This window comes from Caenorhabditis remanei, chromosome X (genome assembly GCF_010183535.1).
Source record: "Caenorhabditis remanei strain PX506 chromosome X, whole genome shotgun sequence".
Classification (NCBI taxonomy): domain Eukaryota; kingdom Metazoa; phylum Nematoda; class Chromadorea; order Rhabditida; family Rhabditidae; genus Caenorhabditis; species Caenorhabditis remanei.
In genome coordinates, this window is record NC_071333.1 from 15,303,955 (window position 1) to 15,320,807 (window position 16,853).

General features: G+C 37.7%; 2 protein-coding genes across 2 annotated transcripts; both read right to left on the reverse strand.

The window, feature by feature from the left end:
- Positions 1–321: 321 nt before the first annotated feature.
- On the reverse strand, positions 322–2,818 carry GCK72_025043 (uncharacterized protein; the record flags this gene model as incomplete). Its single annotated transcript, XM_053736171.1, has 6 exons — positions 322–516; positions 835–1,104; positions 1,154–1,246; positions 1,305–1,451; positions 1,504–1,988; positions 2,734–2,818. 6 exons carry the CDS (start codon positions 2,816–2,818, stop codon positions 322–324), a joined length of 1,275 nt encoding a protein of 424 aa, XP_053579737.1.
- A 10,892-nt stretch (positions 2,819–13,710) lies between these two features.
- Positions 13,711–16,271, reverse strand: GCK72_025044 (uncharacterized protein; the record flags this gene model as incomplete). Its single annotated transcript, XM_003101148.2, has 7 exons — positions 13,711–13,836; positions 14,218–14,520; positions 14,572–14,962; positions 15,010–15,146; positions 15,195–15,606; positions 15,653–15,874; positions 15,919–16,271. 7 exons carry the CDS (start codon positions 16,269–16,271, stop codon positions 13,711–13,713), a joined length of 1,944 nt encoding a protein of 647 aa, XP_003101196.2.
- Positions 16,272–16,853: the final 582 nt, after the last annotated feature.

Genomic DNA, 16,853 nt, shown 5'->3' on the forward strand with positions numbered 1-16,853 from the left:
TAATACACCATAATTCATTATCATTGCAAGCGAGATCCATAGCAAAGAAACATAAGGGGACAGATCTAGAAAAAAGCAAAAAGTGGATTCGTTCTGAACCTCAGAACATTCAAATTATAATTTCGTGAAGCGGTGTGAAAAGTGGAGACGGGGTGTTGCATATACCCAGAAAATAAAAATAAGTGGCGGTGAAGTCAAGTGCAGATAGTGAAAATTGAACTTATTACACGTACTTTCGGTGGGGGCAATCAGTCAATATAATTATTTTTCAAACCAAGAGTTAAAAGTGATCAAGTGGAAAGTGATAAGCTACAACAATCATCACAAGAATGTGGTATTATTCTCGTCATTGCACAACTGAATGGATCCCCCGTACTTGATAAGAGTGTCGGCTTCACAGGTCTCTCCGCTTGTGCTCTGCTCTCCGGAAGCAAGTTGAATATCTACAGTATCCTGTTCGATGGGCATGTGACGGGAGAACTTTCGGGAATGATGAGACAGGGAGTCGCGTTGGAACTGGAATAATGTACGTTTATTGTTGCTGGGTGATTGGAAACTGAGCACTAAAAAATAACTGTTGAGAATCGAGAACCTAGTATAACTGATTATAGTGAATTCTCAAAAGTTGAAATTTTGTAAATGTGCAATGTGCAATCGCGTGAGGTGAGCAATCTGTTTACTTCGAAAGGATGAAAGGGAGCTGAGAGCTAAGCATGACATTGTTATATGCAAAAAGATAACTGAATTGAGAAAAAGAATGAATGTGTGTCTAGAAAAGCAACCATGCCTCCTCCTTTTCATGCACTTCCGCCGCCGTTCAGACTGCTCACCCACCTTGCTCTTAAACAGAATCCAAACCTTTGAATTCGTCGTGTGCTCCACACTTCCTTGTTTCTGAATCACAGATTGTGTACGTCGGACGAATGAGCGGAGTCGATCACGGTTGGCATACTCCGTCTTGAAACATGGGAATTTCTGTAGGAAAGTGGTACGATAGTCGGTTGAGCAAGCACAGAAAACGTAGAATTGAGAGGCGTGATTGGTGATTTCCAGGAGATTGGCTACAGCTCGGAAGATTTGGTAATCCAGTCGTTTTTTCAGAGTCTAAAAGAAAAAAGGGGAACTCAGATATGTCGATTCTGAAATATTTTACCTCATCGATAAGCAATAGGTTGATAGCAGCTGGAATATTACAAACAAGAGACATAAGTACAGTACCACCCAACATGTACATAAGCGTGTCGTCCTGTAAAATATATATGTTTTCTGGATTCAGTTTCAGTTTCAAAATCTATTCTACAAACCTTTTGAGTTCCTTGCTCCTTTCTCTTGGTCAACTGCTGGAACATTTTCTGCCGTTTCCTAAATGCAATCATAATCTGGATATTCAAAACCGTCAGAATAATGATTGGTAGGAATCTCAGAAGTGCTTCACGAGTCCATTTGTAAATCTGAAAACTGCTACATGTATAACTTGCAATAAGAAATTCTCGTTTTCCCTACCTGCCAGTAGAAAGTGGTGTAAATCGGATGGTCATCCATGGAGTAAATTGTCACATTCTTAATTGGATCGAATCTTTGTTTTCCCTCGTATCTTGTAACAGCGTACGGCACATAAAATATAGCTGGGATCAGGAAAGCAATGACGATTGCTCGGGTAGCTCTCTGTGGGCTATTCCATGTCCGGAAATGCATGGGGAACACAATTGAAATATATCTTTCCAGTGATAACGCGACAACCACATAAACTCCAGCTCCAAGAGCCCAGTTGATAAGTGTAAGCATCAAATGACTTTGATAAACCTGATACAGTTTGTATTGATTGATCGTTGAACCGTTCTTTGCAAGATATTCAGTTGAGACAAATACCAGTACAAACAGCATACAGAGCAGATCTGCCACTGCTAATGCTCTCAAATACATATAAGAAACAGCTCGTAACCTTCGCGATGCAAGAACCATCAAGTTAGTGATATTTCCAACGATTCCTGAAAATGTGAGATATGTATCCACAAAATGTCATACATTTTATCTGGTTAGTCTAAGATGGTACCAATATTTTCAAAAGATCAAGACACCACACCAAGGTCCGGTGTCTCTAAAATGTTCTTCTAATTGGTTCTATTCAGACACCCCATGCTCTCTTCGGGGGTGGTATATTCCGTCCCTTTCTTGCTCTTTTCTCTCTTGTATTCGCTACGTCAGACAACATAGCACTTCCGTCAAAAATTGATTGGAAGTCTTGCTTATTTCGATAAAACTTAAAAATGACTGGGCAAGGGAGAATATGCATTTTTTCTTGCACTTGTTTGGACTGGCTAGTCTTTCAGTTTATTGCATTTTTGATTAGGTTAAGGTCATATGAGGTCAGATGGAAATTGGATCAAGTGCAATGACCCTTTTAAAAATTGATGATGTCACTCGGTATAATGAATGAATAAGAAATTTAGACCAGACTAAAAAGTGAAATGTTGCTATCTACAGATGTTGTAATTTGCCAAATCTATATCGTTCCCTGTTTTGGAAATAAAGTGGCTATTTCAACAAATTACTCATCTTTCTAGGCTTTCTTTTCTTTTCGTATCATCATTTTCTAGGATTTCTATTACGATGACTCAAACAGGATTGACATTTTCATTACCTCGTAATGAAAAAAGAGGACGGAAAAGTTGAAAAATTATACCATAGATAAAAAGTTATTGATTCAGACTACTAGTTGAATTCTGGACTTACCTATTGCACAGATACATGGCAGCAGATAGCAGTAAGCGATGTTCCCCAAAACTGCTGCCGCATTTGGGGAAGTTGAATTGCTCATCTTCCTGAAATTCGAAAAATGGATAAAACGGGAAAGGAGGAAAAAGGAAGAAAAGAGTACATCAAAATTCTGAAATCAGTCATTAAGGATGAGCTTATGAGAGAAAACTGTTGTGAACGAGTGCTTCTCGCTATTCTTTTTCATAAGATGCGGATTATCTCAATATGCGCAATTCTTCTTTCATCGGCAGCTATCTTCTCATTTTTTGATGAGAAAGGATAGAAAAACACGCTGGATTGATGATTGAAAAAATTCCAGAGATAAAGAAAAATGAAAAAAAGTGATAAAAAGAAGATATTGCGTCTGAAAGTCAGAACTACGCGATGAAAAGATATTGTCTCATGGCTGAAAAACTACAAAAAAAGGCGAATGATGTGTGTGGGTCGTGGAAAGTCGGGAAATGTGGCGTGATTTCAGAACTTGGAATGGCATTTAGAGAATACTGAAGCGTGCGTCGAAGCCCACACCGGAAGGAAACTTGCGTTTGGCAGCTCGTTAGCAAGTCTCTTTGACCCAGACGTCTTTTCAACACACATCTGTATCACTTTCTCGAGACTTTCCAACTTTTAATTCTTTTCGAGTTTCGCGGAGAGGGGTCAAGTCAAAATTTTTGGGGGAAAAAGCGGAAAAAAAACGTTAAGAATTTGTAAAGGTAGTTTACCGTAGTTTACCATAACAGTGAGAATGTAAATCTTGCTCAAACCAAAAGTATTATTTTCAGAAATACGACCTAATCATATTTATACATAACCAATCAGAACTCAAAACGCCCACAGAAGTAATTTGTCAGAAATAGTGACATGACAAGATTGATATTATAACATTTCATTTTTGACCACCTTCTAGGCGCACTCATTTGCACTTGAAGACTGATCCAGCTCAGGAAAGATTATCAGATTCTTATATTAACCAAACATGATATAAGCTGGATATGCGTTCAAAGTGGTGAAAAAAAGGGGTTCCACTTGACACAGATATCAATGGAAAAGAGTAATTAGAACGTATTCAGGAGTTGTCTACCGAGAATATAGGTCGATGGAATGATATCAAGTGCACTTTGAGTCTGAAGACTATATGATGGCAGATTTTTCAGTTTTTCAGAGTATGTTTTGAAATGTGAGAAGGATTCACAGGCAGTCTAAGAAGTGGATAATTAGTCTGAGAGAGATGTCAGAAAGTTCCAGGAATACTTACCATGACTGTACACTCAAGGACATCTCTGTGTCTCTTGTTGATGGAAATTTGAATAAACTTAGCAGTGTGACAAATAATATCTCAGACTTTCAGAATATGGAAAGTTGAATATAACTCCTTTTTTCGACTTCTCTCGAAGCTTCTGGATAATAAGAGGTGAAAGAAGAGAAGTAAAAGTCAGGCGGCTCCTCCGCCCTTTCTTCCGTTTGTCTTCTCCCGTTTTTCTCCTTCTTTGACACGTCGTGACTTCTTTCTACTGCCTTTTTATTCCGTCAGTATGATACATAAGTGTATATGTATATGTGGCAGAAGGCAGTGTGAATACATCAATTTTTTAGTGTGAAGAGAGGTTCGTGCTCAAGATGGAGAGGGGGAGATGAAGAACTAAGAGATTTTAAATGAAATAGGCGGGGCACGAGAGTGTCCTCCGGATTTTGGAATTTTATCGGTGAATAGTGAATAACATAAGAAATACTGAAGAGGGACAAGCTGCGCCACACATTGTGTCGAAAGTGCATTTCAATTGGTACTCAAGAAAAATAACAAATAAATAGAAATACTTTTTAAAAAAGAAACGATGTTCTTCAAAATAAAAAAATCGGAAAAAAACTAATGCGTCCTGCTAAACGATGGTGAGCTAGTACTCCTATCCTGAGCTATTCCCAGAATTCAGTTCAAATAAACATCTGTCAATTTCCGACTAAAAGTATCTAAATTTACATTAACTTCCTTGACATTTTTCTCTAACATCTTCAAGTTTTACTACGGTTGCAAAAATACGCAAATAGTTTACCTAAAAGAATTTTCAGAAATCAGATTGCAGAGTTGTTCCAAATCAGAATTGTTCCAAATAAATACTACTCTAGCTTTTTTATGGCAGACAGAACGTCAGCCTCCGATTCTTGTCTTGTCACATTTCAAACTTGCCGACAGAACAAAATCTAAGAGATATCGAACTTGGGGAAACGCTATGAAGTATAGGACGGCCGGAAATGGGACTCAGAAATCAGTTGTCACTGCATGAATAGAGAAAGTGTCCGCTTATTCAACAATTCTTTGTGGTTCTTTTTTTTATAAATTGTCTCTTTCCGATTAAGTGGTCTAGTTAGTAAGAGAACCTTCAGACAAATTATGATTACTCATAATCATTTGTATTGTACTCATTAGCATTGTACTCATTACTGTTAAAAAACACTTATTGTTAAACAAATTCAACTTTCAATTTAGAAAAAAAGAAAATAGCAGAATATTTTGTCATAGTAATTGTCAAAATGGAATGGACTAGTCGCTACGGTATGAATTATTCATAGGAGGAGGAGAACAAAGAAATTTGATGCAAATGAAATATCCTATATATTTTTGGATCAGCTGACTAAGAAGGTTCTATGTCTAAGAAAATATATCGAAAATTTTTGAAAAATGTATAGAATATTTGATAGCAGACAAGAGGGCAGACTCGCATCAGAATTAATTTAACTTACTAGTCAGATGTATGTATAGTGAAACAAAACAAGTACAAATATATAAAGTAAACAGTAGTTATAAAAAATTTAACAGTTCTAATATGAGCAGTGACTCAAAATTCATTTCATAAAGAACCAAATCAAAAAAATGACCATATAATCTCATCATGGAGATCATATCTCAGACATGACGATCGTAAAACGTTCTGCCTGTGTTTTTTTTCCAAATGAAAATAATGAATAGATCGGATTGATCTCTGGTGGTGGTGAGGGGATGATGCTCAAAGTCGATAGTAGTTGTGTCTGTTTTGTGTTCAACGTGTCGAACGACCCATTAAAAATAACATTGCTTTCATTTTTTCTTGAACATGTCATAAAACAAATTTTTTGAGCTCTCTTCTATGATCTAACTGCTTTTTGCTCTTTTCTCGTTGCTTTTTACAAGTTCATCTATTTTTCAGGAGGTCTTTCAGAAATTAATAGAAATGAGATAGATGTGATGTTTGTACATCCTATCTTTAAACCAAATAAGATGATAGAACAAAAAATGAAAAGTATATATACAAAACGGTGAAACTGGGAAAACTCGTGACATTAAGAGAGAAAAGAACAATCATTTCCCTTTTTGCGAAAGCCAAAAGCTAAACGAGGTTCTCAGCCACAAAAAGGTCTCCGGATTATAGCTCTTTCCAAGTCTCGGTCTCGCAGTAAATGAAAAGAAAATGCATAAGTATCTCACTGGAACTCTTTCTCATCACAAAAAGAAGAGGTTCCGTGAAAATCGTGAAACGGAAAAAGAAAATTCAGAAAGGAAGGAAAAAAACAGAGAAGGAATTTAGTTTTGCAAAAATAGCTAATGTTCATGTTAGTATGTAGTAGGAGGTAGGAGAGGGGCTTAGGCATAAGCATATCCGCGTGGAAAAAAGATTTATTTGGAAAATGATTTCTCTATCTTGTTTCTATGATGATGTGGGTATTCCCGGTATAACTTGCAATTTCCGGAGAGACTTGGTGGGCGTATTCTATTTTTTTCTCTGGTTCTGAATTGAAGGTAGAAGCGATTGGGTATTTTGAGATAGTCAGAAATAACAATCTCAAAAATGTGATGGGATTAAACTTTGTACTTTTTTGATTGAATTTTCATTTTTTTCAAATTTCACGTTCTCAGTTGTTTTTTTGAATTTATCTCCGATAAATTATTTAACTATTTCCAGATACCACTAATTCCAATAAGTGTGTCTTAACAAATCATCGTCATTCTCCCCCCTCTTCCAGTCCTATCCAATCTGGTTATGATTTGTTTTATGGTACTTTGCTCCAACTAAAACGACTTTCGGAACAAATATTGCCCATCAGGGTAATTTCGTTTAGTTTAGCTTCAGAACGGCGGTGCAATGAGGAAAAGAGATGAGGGAGAGGAAGGATTTGAGGAGATATGTTTATATACATAGTTGAAAACAAAATAGATATTATTGAAGAAGAAAAAGCAACAGAAGAGAAGGATGAACGCATTGCGGGACAGGAAGTTTTACTGGCTAAGGCAGGGGGGAGGAGCCGGGGAGTGGGACTGTTAGAATTCATTACATGTTTTCTCAATACATCTTTGCAACACACCGTTGCAACAAACAGACGACTTATTGAACTACTCTGAGATTATCGTAATCCCATCCCGGCCCAGGAAGTAACAACAAGATTATTTGGCCAGAAGAGAAGAGAAAAGAGCAAAAACCGCAACACTGGCGTCGAAAATCGCATCCATCAAAAAGGTTGTGTGACTGGAGGTGTGGTAGGACCACAAAATTGCGGGGTTCACATTTCAGAGGGAATGATTTACGCAACATCACCAATCATTTTTGCGCGTGTTCGCTCCTCCAACGCCTACTGACCAGAAATTGAGGAAGTGCTAGTTATTTTTAGAGATTTTTAGAGTTTCTGTTACCTACCTACCTGTTTAAGCACTAGAACTCTAAAAAATCAACATCTATAAGGATTCCAAGTCAAGAGCTCTCAACTTTGATCGTCCATAACCAATTTGTTTTCAAATTCATCCTTATCAGGTATTCATACCAAAGCTCAAATTTAACTGGCATGTTTACCTGCGTTTTTGAAACTTTAGAGGTTTCCGAGGACTGATGCTTGTTTTTCATAATGCATCAACTGATACTACAATTTCCACTATGTTTTGGATTAGAATCTGGATGTTTTTTCATTGATCTGATAGTTGAAAAAGAAAAACGATATAAAAGGAAAACATTAGATTTACGATGAAAAATTGGAAGATGAAAAGATGAGGATTTGAAATAAGATGAAAAATTGGGCAAAAAACAGCAAAAAAAGAAGAAGGAAGCGGTTGAGGAAAATGGGTCGGTGTGCCGTGTGCCGCAAATTTATTGTAGGTGCTTCATCGAAAATACGGCTGAACAAAAAACGTCTGAGCAAGAGATGGGTATTCAATTTTTACGAGAAAGTTCACAATGAATGTTGTTTTTGGCGGGAATTCACGCAAAACGGTTTAATTTCTTTCAGTAGATTATGTAGTGATTACTGATGTTAGTAAAAATGGGTCATGTAGAAAAATGAAGAACTCAAAATTCCCTGCTGGTCCCAGAGAATTAGGAAGGAAACTATTTATTGCAAGTTTCAAGTCAAAGTGCGCAATTGAATTTCAACTCCAGCTTTTATACGCAGACAAAAAGAGATTTTTGATCTACACACAGAAATCATTGTCTAGACAGTATTCCAGTATCTCGGTCTTGTTAGTTTTAACTTTCCATTTGAACTTAATGTCATAAGAAGTGTTCGCTCATTTTTGAACAAGGATCTGATGCTGATAAGCAGCCAGAAATCAGATGATCACTATTTTTTAAACGTTATGGATTAATCGAATATCCGGTATAGACCACAACGTATTCTTTGTGAAAATGATCAGTAAAGCAGAATCATTTTTTTTTGTTGACACTTCCGAGGGAGTATTTTTGAAGAATTAGGTGAGAACTAAGAAAATAAAAATAGACTCAACTTTTTGAGTTCATTTTTTCTATGAAAAAGTTTGTCACCTAGTTCAATCCCAGTGGACCACTTTTTCAAAAACAAAAAATGACAAGTAATTTCCATTCTCTTTTTTTGAAAAAAAGGAAAACCAAGAAAAAGTGATCAGAGAGAAGAAAAAAACACAAAGGCGGAATTTTTTCAAAATGGAAGTTTGTGTAGGTCCGGGTTTTTATGATCGAGCTTTGATGTAATTGGTTTTTACTCGTTGTTTGTTATTGGATCACGGACCTCCTCCAACCCACTCGAAAAGAAACCCGAATTTGTCCAATGTTTGAGTTTCAAAAGAAAAACACACTCATGAAAAATTGGAATAAAACGATGGGAAAATGATGAAACACGTGAAAAAAGTGTTTCTATCTCTCAAAGATTACGAGGAGCAAATTAGAAGAAATAAGAGAATATTGGAGTACCAAAAAGCTAAGTTATGGGAAGGGAGGGACGATGGCCAATACACATGTGTCGGTCAAAAGAGCAAACTTGAATAGCTATATTTTCAGATAAACTCTAGGTACATTTTTCACGCACTCAAAATGAATTGATCTGAAAAAGAAAAAAACAGGTCAAATTTAGGTTCTATCTCTCAAAGATTACTTGAATAAGTGTGAAGCGTGGAGAGAACATTGATAGGAAACTTTATTGAGTTTTCCTTGAAGTGGTGATGTCAACTTGACGAAACTTTGCAACAATTTTCTTCTTCCCTCAATTTTTGTCACTTTCTTTCTTTCTCTTGAAACTTAAGGCAAGACAGCCAAATGAGAATCTAGGTGGGATGGATGATGCGACTTTATTGCGTCTTCCGTCTCGTATTTCTAAAAGGGGTGTCAGAAAAAAAGACAAACATTCTTTTTTTGAGGGATTGTGCAACAATAAGATTAAAAAAGTGAGAAATTCAGAAGAAATTGATTAAGAACTTTTTTAGGCTTTGATCTTGAGACCTCTCAAATATTGAATCTAGTGAGAGGACACCAAGTAAAAATTTTTCAGAACTGCAACGTAGGAAATGAAATTTTATAATACCTCCCTTCTGGAAAATCGAAAAACGGAAAAACTAGTTTCAGCGGGGAGTTCGCTTTTATGAACTTTGCTGTGTTGGAGAGAACGTATCTAAATAATCTGCTGAAGAGAAATGGATACTGTAGTTTTGAAAACAACACGTTTCGTGAGTAGTCAGCTTCATGGGTGACTAGCTTGAGCAAAAAACTAAAGAACCTCATTTCCAGACGAAGCGAGTACAAGAATACAAAATTCAACTCAGGAAAAAAACGTAGGAGGGGAGAAAATCTTCAAAGTATTTGGTGTGTCTGCTTTTTGGTGACTTCTGATGTGCTGCACGTCTTCTAATCGAAGTGAGTTGCCTTTTCTTCTTCTCTGACTTGGCATGCCATTCTGAAAAGGCAACTTTCCTGCCTATCCCATCTATTCCGTCGGAAGACCGATTTGCATATGTTAGTGAATCATGTGGCGAGCGGGGTGGGGGGAAGCACCGCCAAATCCACTACTGCACACGTAAGTTGAACAGAGAGAAGAATAGATAAGGAGAGCAGGAAAAAAGAAGATGTCCACTTTCAGTGGTCACTTTTTGAGGGTGTGCGAATATCATTTTTTGAGTTTAGGTCCTGTTAAATTGAGGTAACTATCAAACATGAATAAATTTGAATTATAGGTAAAAACAAGAAAATTATACAGGTAGACATGTTATTGACACTTCCGATTAGTTTTGTTACGGTTGATATTTAAAATTATAATAGATGATAGCTGGATTTTCCCAGAAACAAGATACTAGTTCAGAGTATTATCCGCAACTATAAAATACCATAAAATATGGGAACTCATGTGTTGGCAACAGTTTCAAAACATCAAGCCCGAGTATTCAAACTGTTTTTTAAAGTGCCAGCGCAGTAGTCTTAACATCTGAGAATTTCTTCTAAAATTACTTTGTCAGAGACCTGGTTCTCGGAAATAAGTAAAACATATTTGTTACCTTAACGTATCAACAAATTACCCGAATCGGTAAAAATTAAAGATTGAAATTACCCCGATCCTTTCTACCGTAATAATGATCAGCGTTCTTTTTGAAAACCGAAAATTTCAAATTGTATTCCGTTAAACAGTCAACACTCCTCGAAGAATTGGGGTATGAGTACGGTAAAAGTTGAAGCCTGACTAAAACTGTCTGTATCAAACACTTGATAGCAAAAAATTACTGGAAAACCTGTAATAGAGGCAACCCTAGCGGGGTTTGTTCACAGTGGTATATCTCGGTTTCCAAAAGACATATCAAAAAGCTGCTAACTAACAAAATATGTATTAATTTTCAAAGAACATTTCTTCAGTGAGACAAATTTGTCTATCTCTAAAGATAACCGAGATGGGATACTCCCAATTTTTTCTAGTGGGTGCGCCTCTATTACAGTTTTTACGGTATCCTGATCCTTTTCAAGTTTCTATTCGCAGTGCAAATTATCTGATGAAAATGTAACTAACCACGTTAAATTGAAGCTCGACTGTCACAGCTTTGCGTCGATATAATGCAATAGATCCTAGCAAGACGGAAGACGATTGTTCGATGATTGGGGAACGCCGCAAGTAGTTGGGCGCCAGCGGCGGCGACGGAATAGTTAAGTTCGCGTGACCGACAGTAGTCTTCGTCTGAAATTTGACACACACACAATGCCGATACGAAACACACAACAAATGTTTTTTTATTCCAGAACTCGAGAAGACGACAGAGCCCCTAACTAGGAACATTTATCGCATGACTGTGTCCTCTCGTTTGACACACAGTCAAGACAGATAATGTGCACACCGGAAAACGCCTTCCGATTGAGAAAGAGAAAAGAAGAAATGGAGAGGAAGCGAGATGGATGGCCGATGTGAAAGGAGGAAAAAACCGAGAAATTAGCTGCCGTTTCACACTTAGTCACATACAATTTCGAGAAAAGAAGATAGCATATAAGTTTGAGCCAATCAAATATTGTCTTTCAGTCACGATGGAAGCAAATGGGAGGAGCCAAAAACAGTTTCATAAAGAAATACTGTATTTTGTCATAAAAAATGACATTGGAAAGTAAGGAAGAATTGCCGTGAAGTCAAAAAAGTCTTGAAGTGAGTATGGATACACTGGCATACACAGGAAGAAAATGTGTTGAATTCCCAGATTTCCGGATCGTTTCAAGAGCAGAAAGTAATGCAAAAAAGTTCTTGATTGCCAGACAAGAGCCTACCGTAAAAATTTGCGTATTCTGGAGGACAAAAGTGGTTTTTATTATATCAAAGCGAAAATTCTGAATATTTTATAAACATATAGCTTCAATCCTAAATCGATTTTTATTTTATCCCACCTAGAGAACATGTGTTCTATTATAGAAAGCATGTGAGCGTAGAAATGACCGGTGAGTGATATTTGTCATATCTTTGGTGATAATTTTAATGGCAACAACAGATACCCATTCACAGATTTGTCACAGATCGAGACAAAACCAAAATTATTTTCGGGCCAGCCAGATCTGTACGAAATATTGCATTTTCAGAGTTAAACCTTTTTTGAAAAAGTCTAGTTTTCAACTTGAAACTTAAAATGCTAATTTAAGCACTTTCACTTTGATTTTTCAAATACTTTCAAAAAAAGTTGTGTAAGAATGAGTACCTATTTTTGAATCCGGGCCAAAAGAAAGTTAAGCCCGGTCCTGCCCAATTTTTGACAAACCTGCCCATTCACACTCAAAACTTTGGCCAATCTGATTTCCTTTTGAACAAATAACCAAGTGAAAGACAGATGTGAACATTAAGAAAACGGTCGATATTTGAAAACAAAAACTGTTCTTCTTTTGAGCCAGTTCACGAACCAAAAACTTCATTATGTGACTGAAAACCCGTGGGACACTGGAATTTGTTAATGTTGTCACCGCTGACTAAACATATTTACTTGTATCGTCTTCTAACAGGCACATTACTCTATTTTCTCTGATAATAAGCTATTTTTCCATCATCAAACAATTTAATTCGAACAGTGATGTTTCGGGTGTCTTTGTCAAAATATGACACAGAAATACTTAAAAATTTTACTCGCACTGTCTTTTACTATCAGTACGTGACTATGTCAAAAAACAAAAGTCCAAAACACCAACACACAAATCTGAAACAAAGATAATGGGAGTTATTTAGTGCAAATTTCAGCCATTTAGAGAAACAACAACAATGCAAGATAATCGTCGTCGCATTTTTCAAAAACTGCTCATAAATGTCATGCGAAGCTTTCACAGTTCGGGGGGATAATTCACACAGTTAAAAACTCGATGTCTGAATTTCGGACATTTTTATCTGTCTTTCTTTCTCTTTTTTTTTGAAGAAATCGCCACAAAACGAGCCCCGCGGGCATTTATTCTTCCTGTGTCTGAACAACACTTGATGTAACTCAACATCATAAATTTCGAGAGGACAACTTTTTCAAAGAACTTTTTTGTCTTTCTGATTTTTACTCAGAAAATGTCGCGAACTCGGCTCGTTTCCAAATCATACACAAAATAGAGTGCAAGGGGAATAAAACATATAAAGGGTAGCAATGTCACATTCAAAACATCAAAAATGAAACACAGATAATGTAAACGTGAAATCGTTGATGTTTGGGATTTTCGTCTTTTATTGCTATTCAACGCTGTTGTAGTACATTTTTTCCATAGTCCGCCTAATATATGAGTTTCTGGTCCCAAAGGAAAAGCAAACTAATGAGAAGACCTTGTAGTTCGTTAGAAACATTGGCCAATTTCAACTTTCTGTTCTTTCCTCTTTTTTCTTCCGTTTTCCAATTGTAATTGGAGTGGGTTGTCTGAATAATCAACATAAACATTAAAACATTGAAAAAAGTGAAAAAAAAATTACAAGAAACATTCATTTATCATCAAACTGATAAAAATCGGTACCCAAATTGGCAAAGAAGGTGATTAGACTATTCTAATCAAATAAAAAAGTGTTCATGTTTTCGCGACAATTAATGTATGAAATCCATATAGAATATACTTTTTGAGCTTTAAAAACAGTGGAGAATGGGTGACGGGAAAGGAAATGAAATTAATGACATTAAAGCTGGAGCCAGGTTAGGCAACACGGTGCAAAAATTGAGAAACGATACCATAAACAAAGATTAATGTTATGACTCCGGATGGTTATGACACAAGGAAGTGAAATTTAAAATGGTCTGCCATCGATTCCTCCATCGATTTCGTTGGCTGCCGGGAGAGCGATACGAGCCTTATCCTCGGCACTGACTTCCCATTTGTAGGTTGAAGCTAACTCAGGATGACGAATTGCATACTGGAAATAGGTGCAATTAATACTATTTACCAACCTTGCAACGGATCGGGCCGATTTGAAATTTTTTAACGGCCTGGTCCGACCCGGCCCGATCAACCCTGGTCTCGGTACAAAAATTGAAATTTTGAATTTTTTCAAAATGTTTTTGATTTGTTTTCAACTATCGAAAAAACTCAAGCGTACATAGGATTTTTGACTATTTTTGACAAAAACTTCCAAAATTTTCGAAATAGTTCATGAAAAAATTGTGCGCATTTAAAACTCCGGGCCGACCATTCCGAGCCGGCAAACTTCTTCACCGGGCCAGGCCGACGGGCCAACCCGAACCAGTCAGAGATTTTGCAAGTCTGTTATTTAAGATCCTGGAAAAACTAAGCTCACTTTGATGACTTGCAGATCATACGTATGCGCGAGCTCCACTTTGACTGTTGGTGTAACCAGGGAAGAGTGCATGATGGCCATTTCGATGAATATTTGGATTCGTCTGCAAAGCCAGTATCCGCCAAGCTCTAAAACTCTGCGCAATGTCTTCAACTGAACACTCTTGCTTCTGTGCCAAATGATGTCCAAAGCATCCAACACCACATCACTGTCTTCATCGACATTGATCTCATCACCTCCACAATCCGAAAAGTCAGTACTGTAGAACATCATTTGAAGCTGCTCACAATGAATTGCGAGGAACTGAAAATAAGGAAATTATGTTTTGACCATCGATTAAAAAGTTCCGCTTACCTCTTTGCAGACCGCAATCCTTTCTCCGTCACGACAATTGAGATATCCAGTAATTGGTCCTGGCATCCTGTATGGTGTAGTGGTATCAAATTCTTCGACGTGGTTGTGAATATAAGTATTTTTTGTTCCGTGTAGGTGGAGTTGAATGGCGACGCTAAGCTCTCCAGCAGCCAATGCAGCGGTAAACTCCTCATCGAGAATAGAGATGATGACCCCAATAGTTTTTTGGTGGGTGTCAATGATACGATAGGTGGTGATTATATCAATGCTCTCTTTTTTCCGAAAAAGCGTCACCTTCAATTTGGCATGTTGACGATTCCGCCCTTGGATTAATACTCCCGTCATCAACAGTGGTCCCGAAACGCTGTCTTCGATGTAGAAAGATACTTGTCTGGAAAAAAGTTTGTTTATTAAAATACGAATAGCTTTTTTACTAACCCTCGATGCTCTCTCATCGGTTTCAACTCCTCAACCTGGGTCCGCATCATTGGATGGTTGGCATTCAGTTTCAAATCGAACATGTCGCAAACTCCAATAGCTAAACCCTCACGGAACGTTTCCTGTCTGGCTGAAACCTGAAAAAAAACCAGTGTTGTCAGGAGAAAGTTTTTTCCTTAACTAACCTCGTTTGTAATATGCTGATAACCCGGGAGAATGGTTCGCGCCTTGAAATCCAGTGAAGACGACGGTTTGTCATAGGAACCCCATTGTCCAGTGAATCCAAGTTTGTATCCGTTCAACATAACCTCATCGTATTTCGGTGTTCCAATGTACCAATTATGGGTCATAACTCCGAGAAACTCGTAAAAAGCGAACGCCTCTTTTTTTGACAATCTTCCGAAATTTCGCAAAAAACCGCTGTACTTAGGATGAATACGCTCGAGCGCAGACGAATCACATCTTACAGAATAATCGTTTCTGTATTGGAACCAATACTGACCAGGTGGCCATTTCTGGTAGTCATATTCGAACTTTTCGACAGGCTCGATAAATTCAATCGAAAGGTTGAATGCCACGGTTTTTGGCAAATCATCTCTGAAAGACATGATTACTTTTTTTCACTTCTTTTTACTGAAAGAACCTTCTAGTAGTGCTGTCGATAGTATTATTACAAAGGAAGTACGGGTGCTCATCGTCGATCATGACATTTTGATCTCTCATCCACATCTCTTTGGCTGACGTCTGGGTCAAATCATATTTGAAGTGAACTCTGTAGGTTTTCTTTCCCATTCCTCTAAACACCACCGCGCTCGTTCCGGATGCATAATTCCCGTTTGTGTTGAAACTCTTGTAGACAATGTCCCTGAATTAAAGTTCACCAATCATAAAGCAATATGCAAGACTTACCAGGTGAGACCACCCCATTGGCCACAGTCAAGTTGAGCCTCCGGATTTGCCATGTTGAATTCACAGTTAGTGACAATTGGGAATGGAGCGACGTAGGTTCGAGTTGGTGGTGGAAGTGGAGCTGGTTGTGGTGCGACGACTTCCGGATTTGCGTTAGCGTTGGGGGCTGCTTGATTCGGAGCTGCTCGATTTAGAGCTGCTTGGTTCGGGGCTGCTTGGTTTGGGGCTGCTTGGTTCGGGGCTGCTTGGTTGGGGGCTGCATGGCCAGCGTTGTTCCCGGCGTTGTCAGCAGCTCTGATCACAACTGGCAGACGTCGATTGACATTATCCCAAATGATTTGGATACCCTCCATTGTGGGCTGAAAAAATGAAAATTTAAAATGTTGAGTAGGTAAAAGGATGGGACGTAACTGAAACAACAAGAATTAATTATAAGATTGAGTTCGAAAATCGAAAATTATTGAGTAAAAAAGTAAGACATTTATTGTTAATCTACATGACGGAATCACATCAAGCAGTTTTTTCCATCCTCAGTAAGATATACTAATGAACAATTTATATAAAAAAACGAAGGTATCAAACTAAGTCAAAATGAACTATCTGGGAATCCTTGTCAAGAAAAATCAAAAATCGATGTCACACAGAGCAAAAATTCTACGTTCTACGCTTCCAAATCAATAAAAGGACCACCTCGGAAAAACGAGTGGCAGAAGAATATTGGGCAACACAACGTCGCAAAAAGAACGTTGATGGCAGTGGCGGGAATATAGTGTGCGCATACGGAGATACGCAGGCATTGAGAAAAACGGACAACGAACCACGCAGAGGTTGCGAGAGAGGCTGGGGAGTCTATTGATTCTTTGGCAAGAAAGAAGACTACGAGAATTGAGTAGACGCCAGAGAAAAGGTGATGTTTATGGTAAGAAACCGATTTT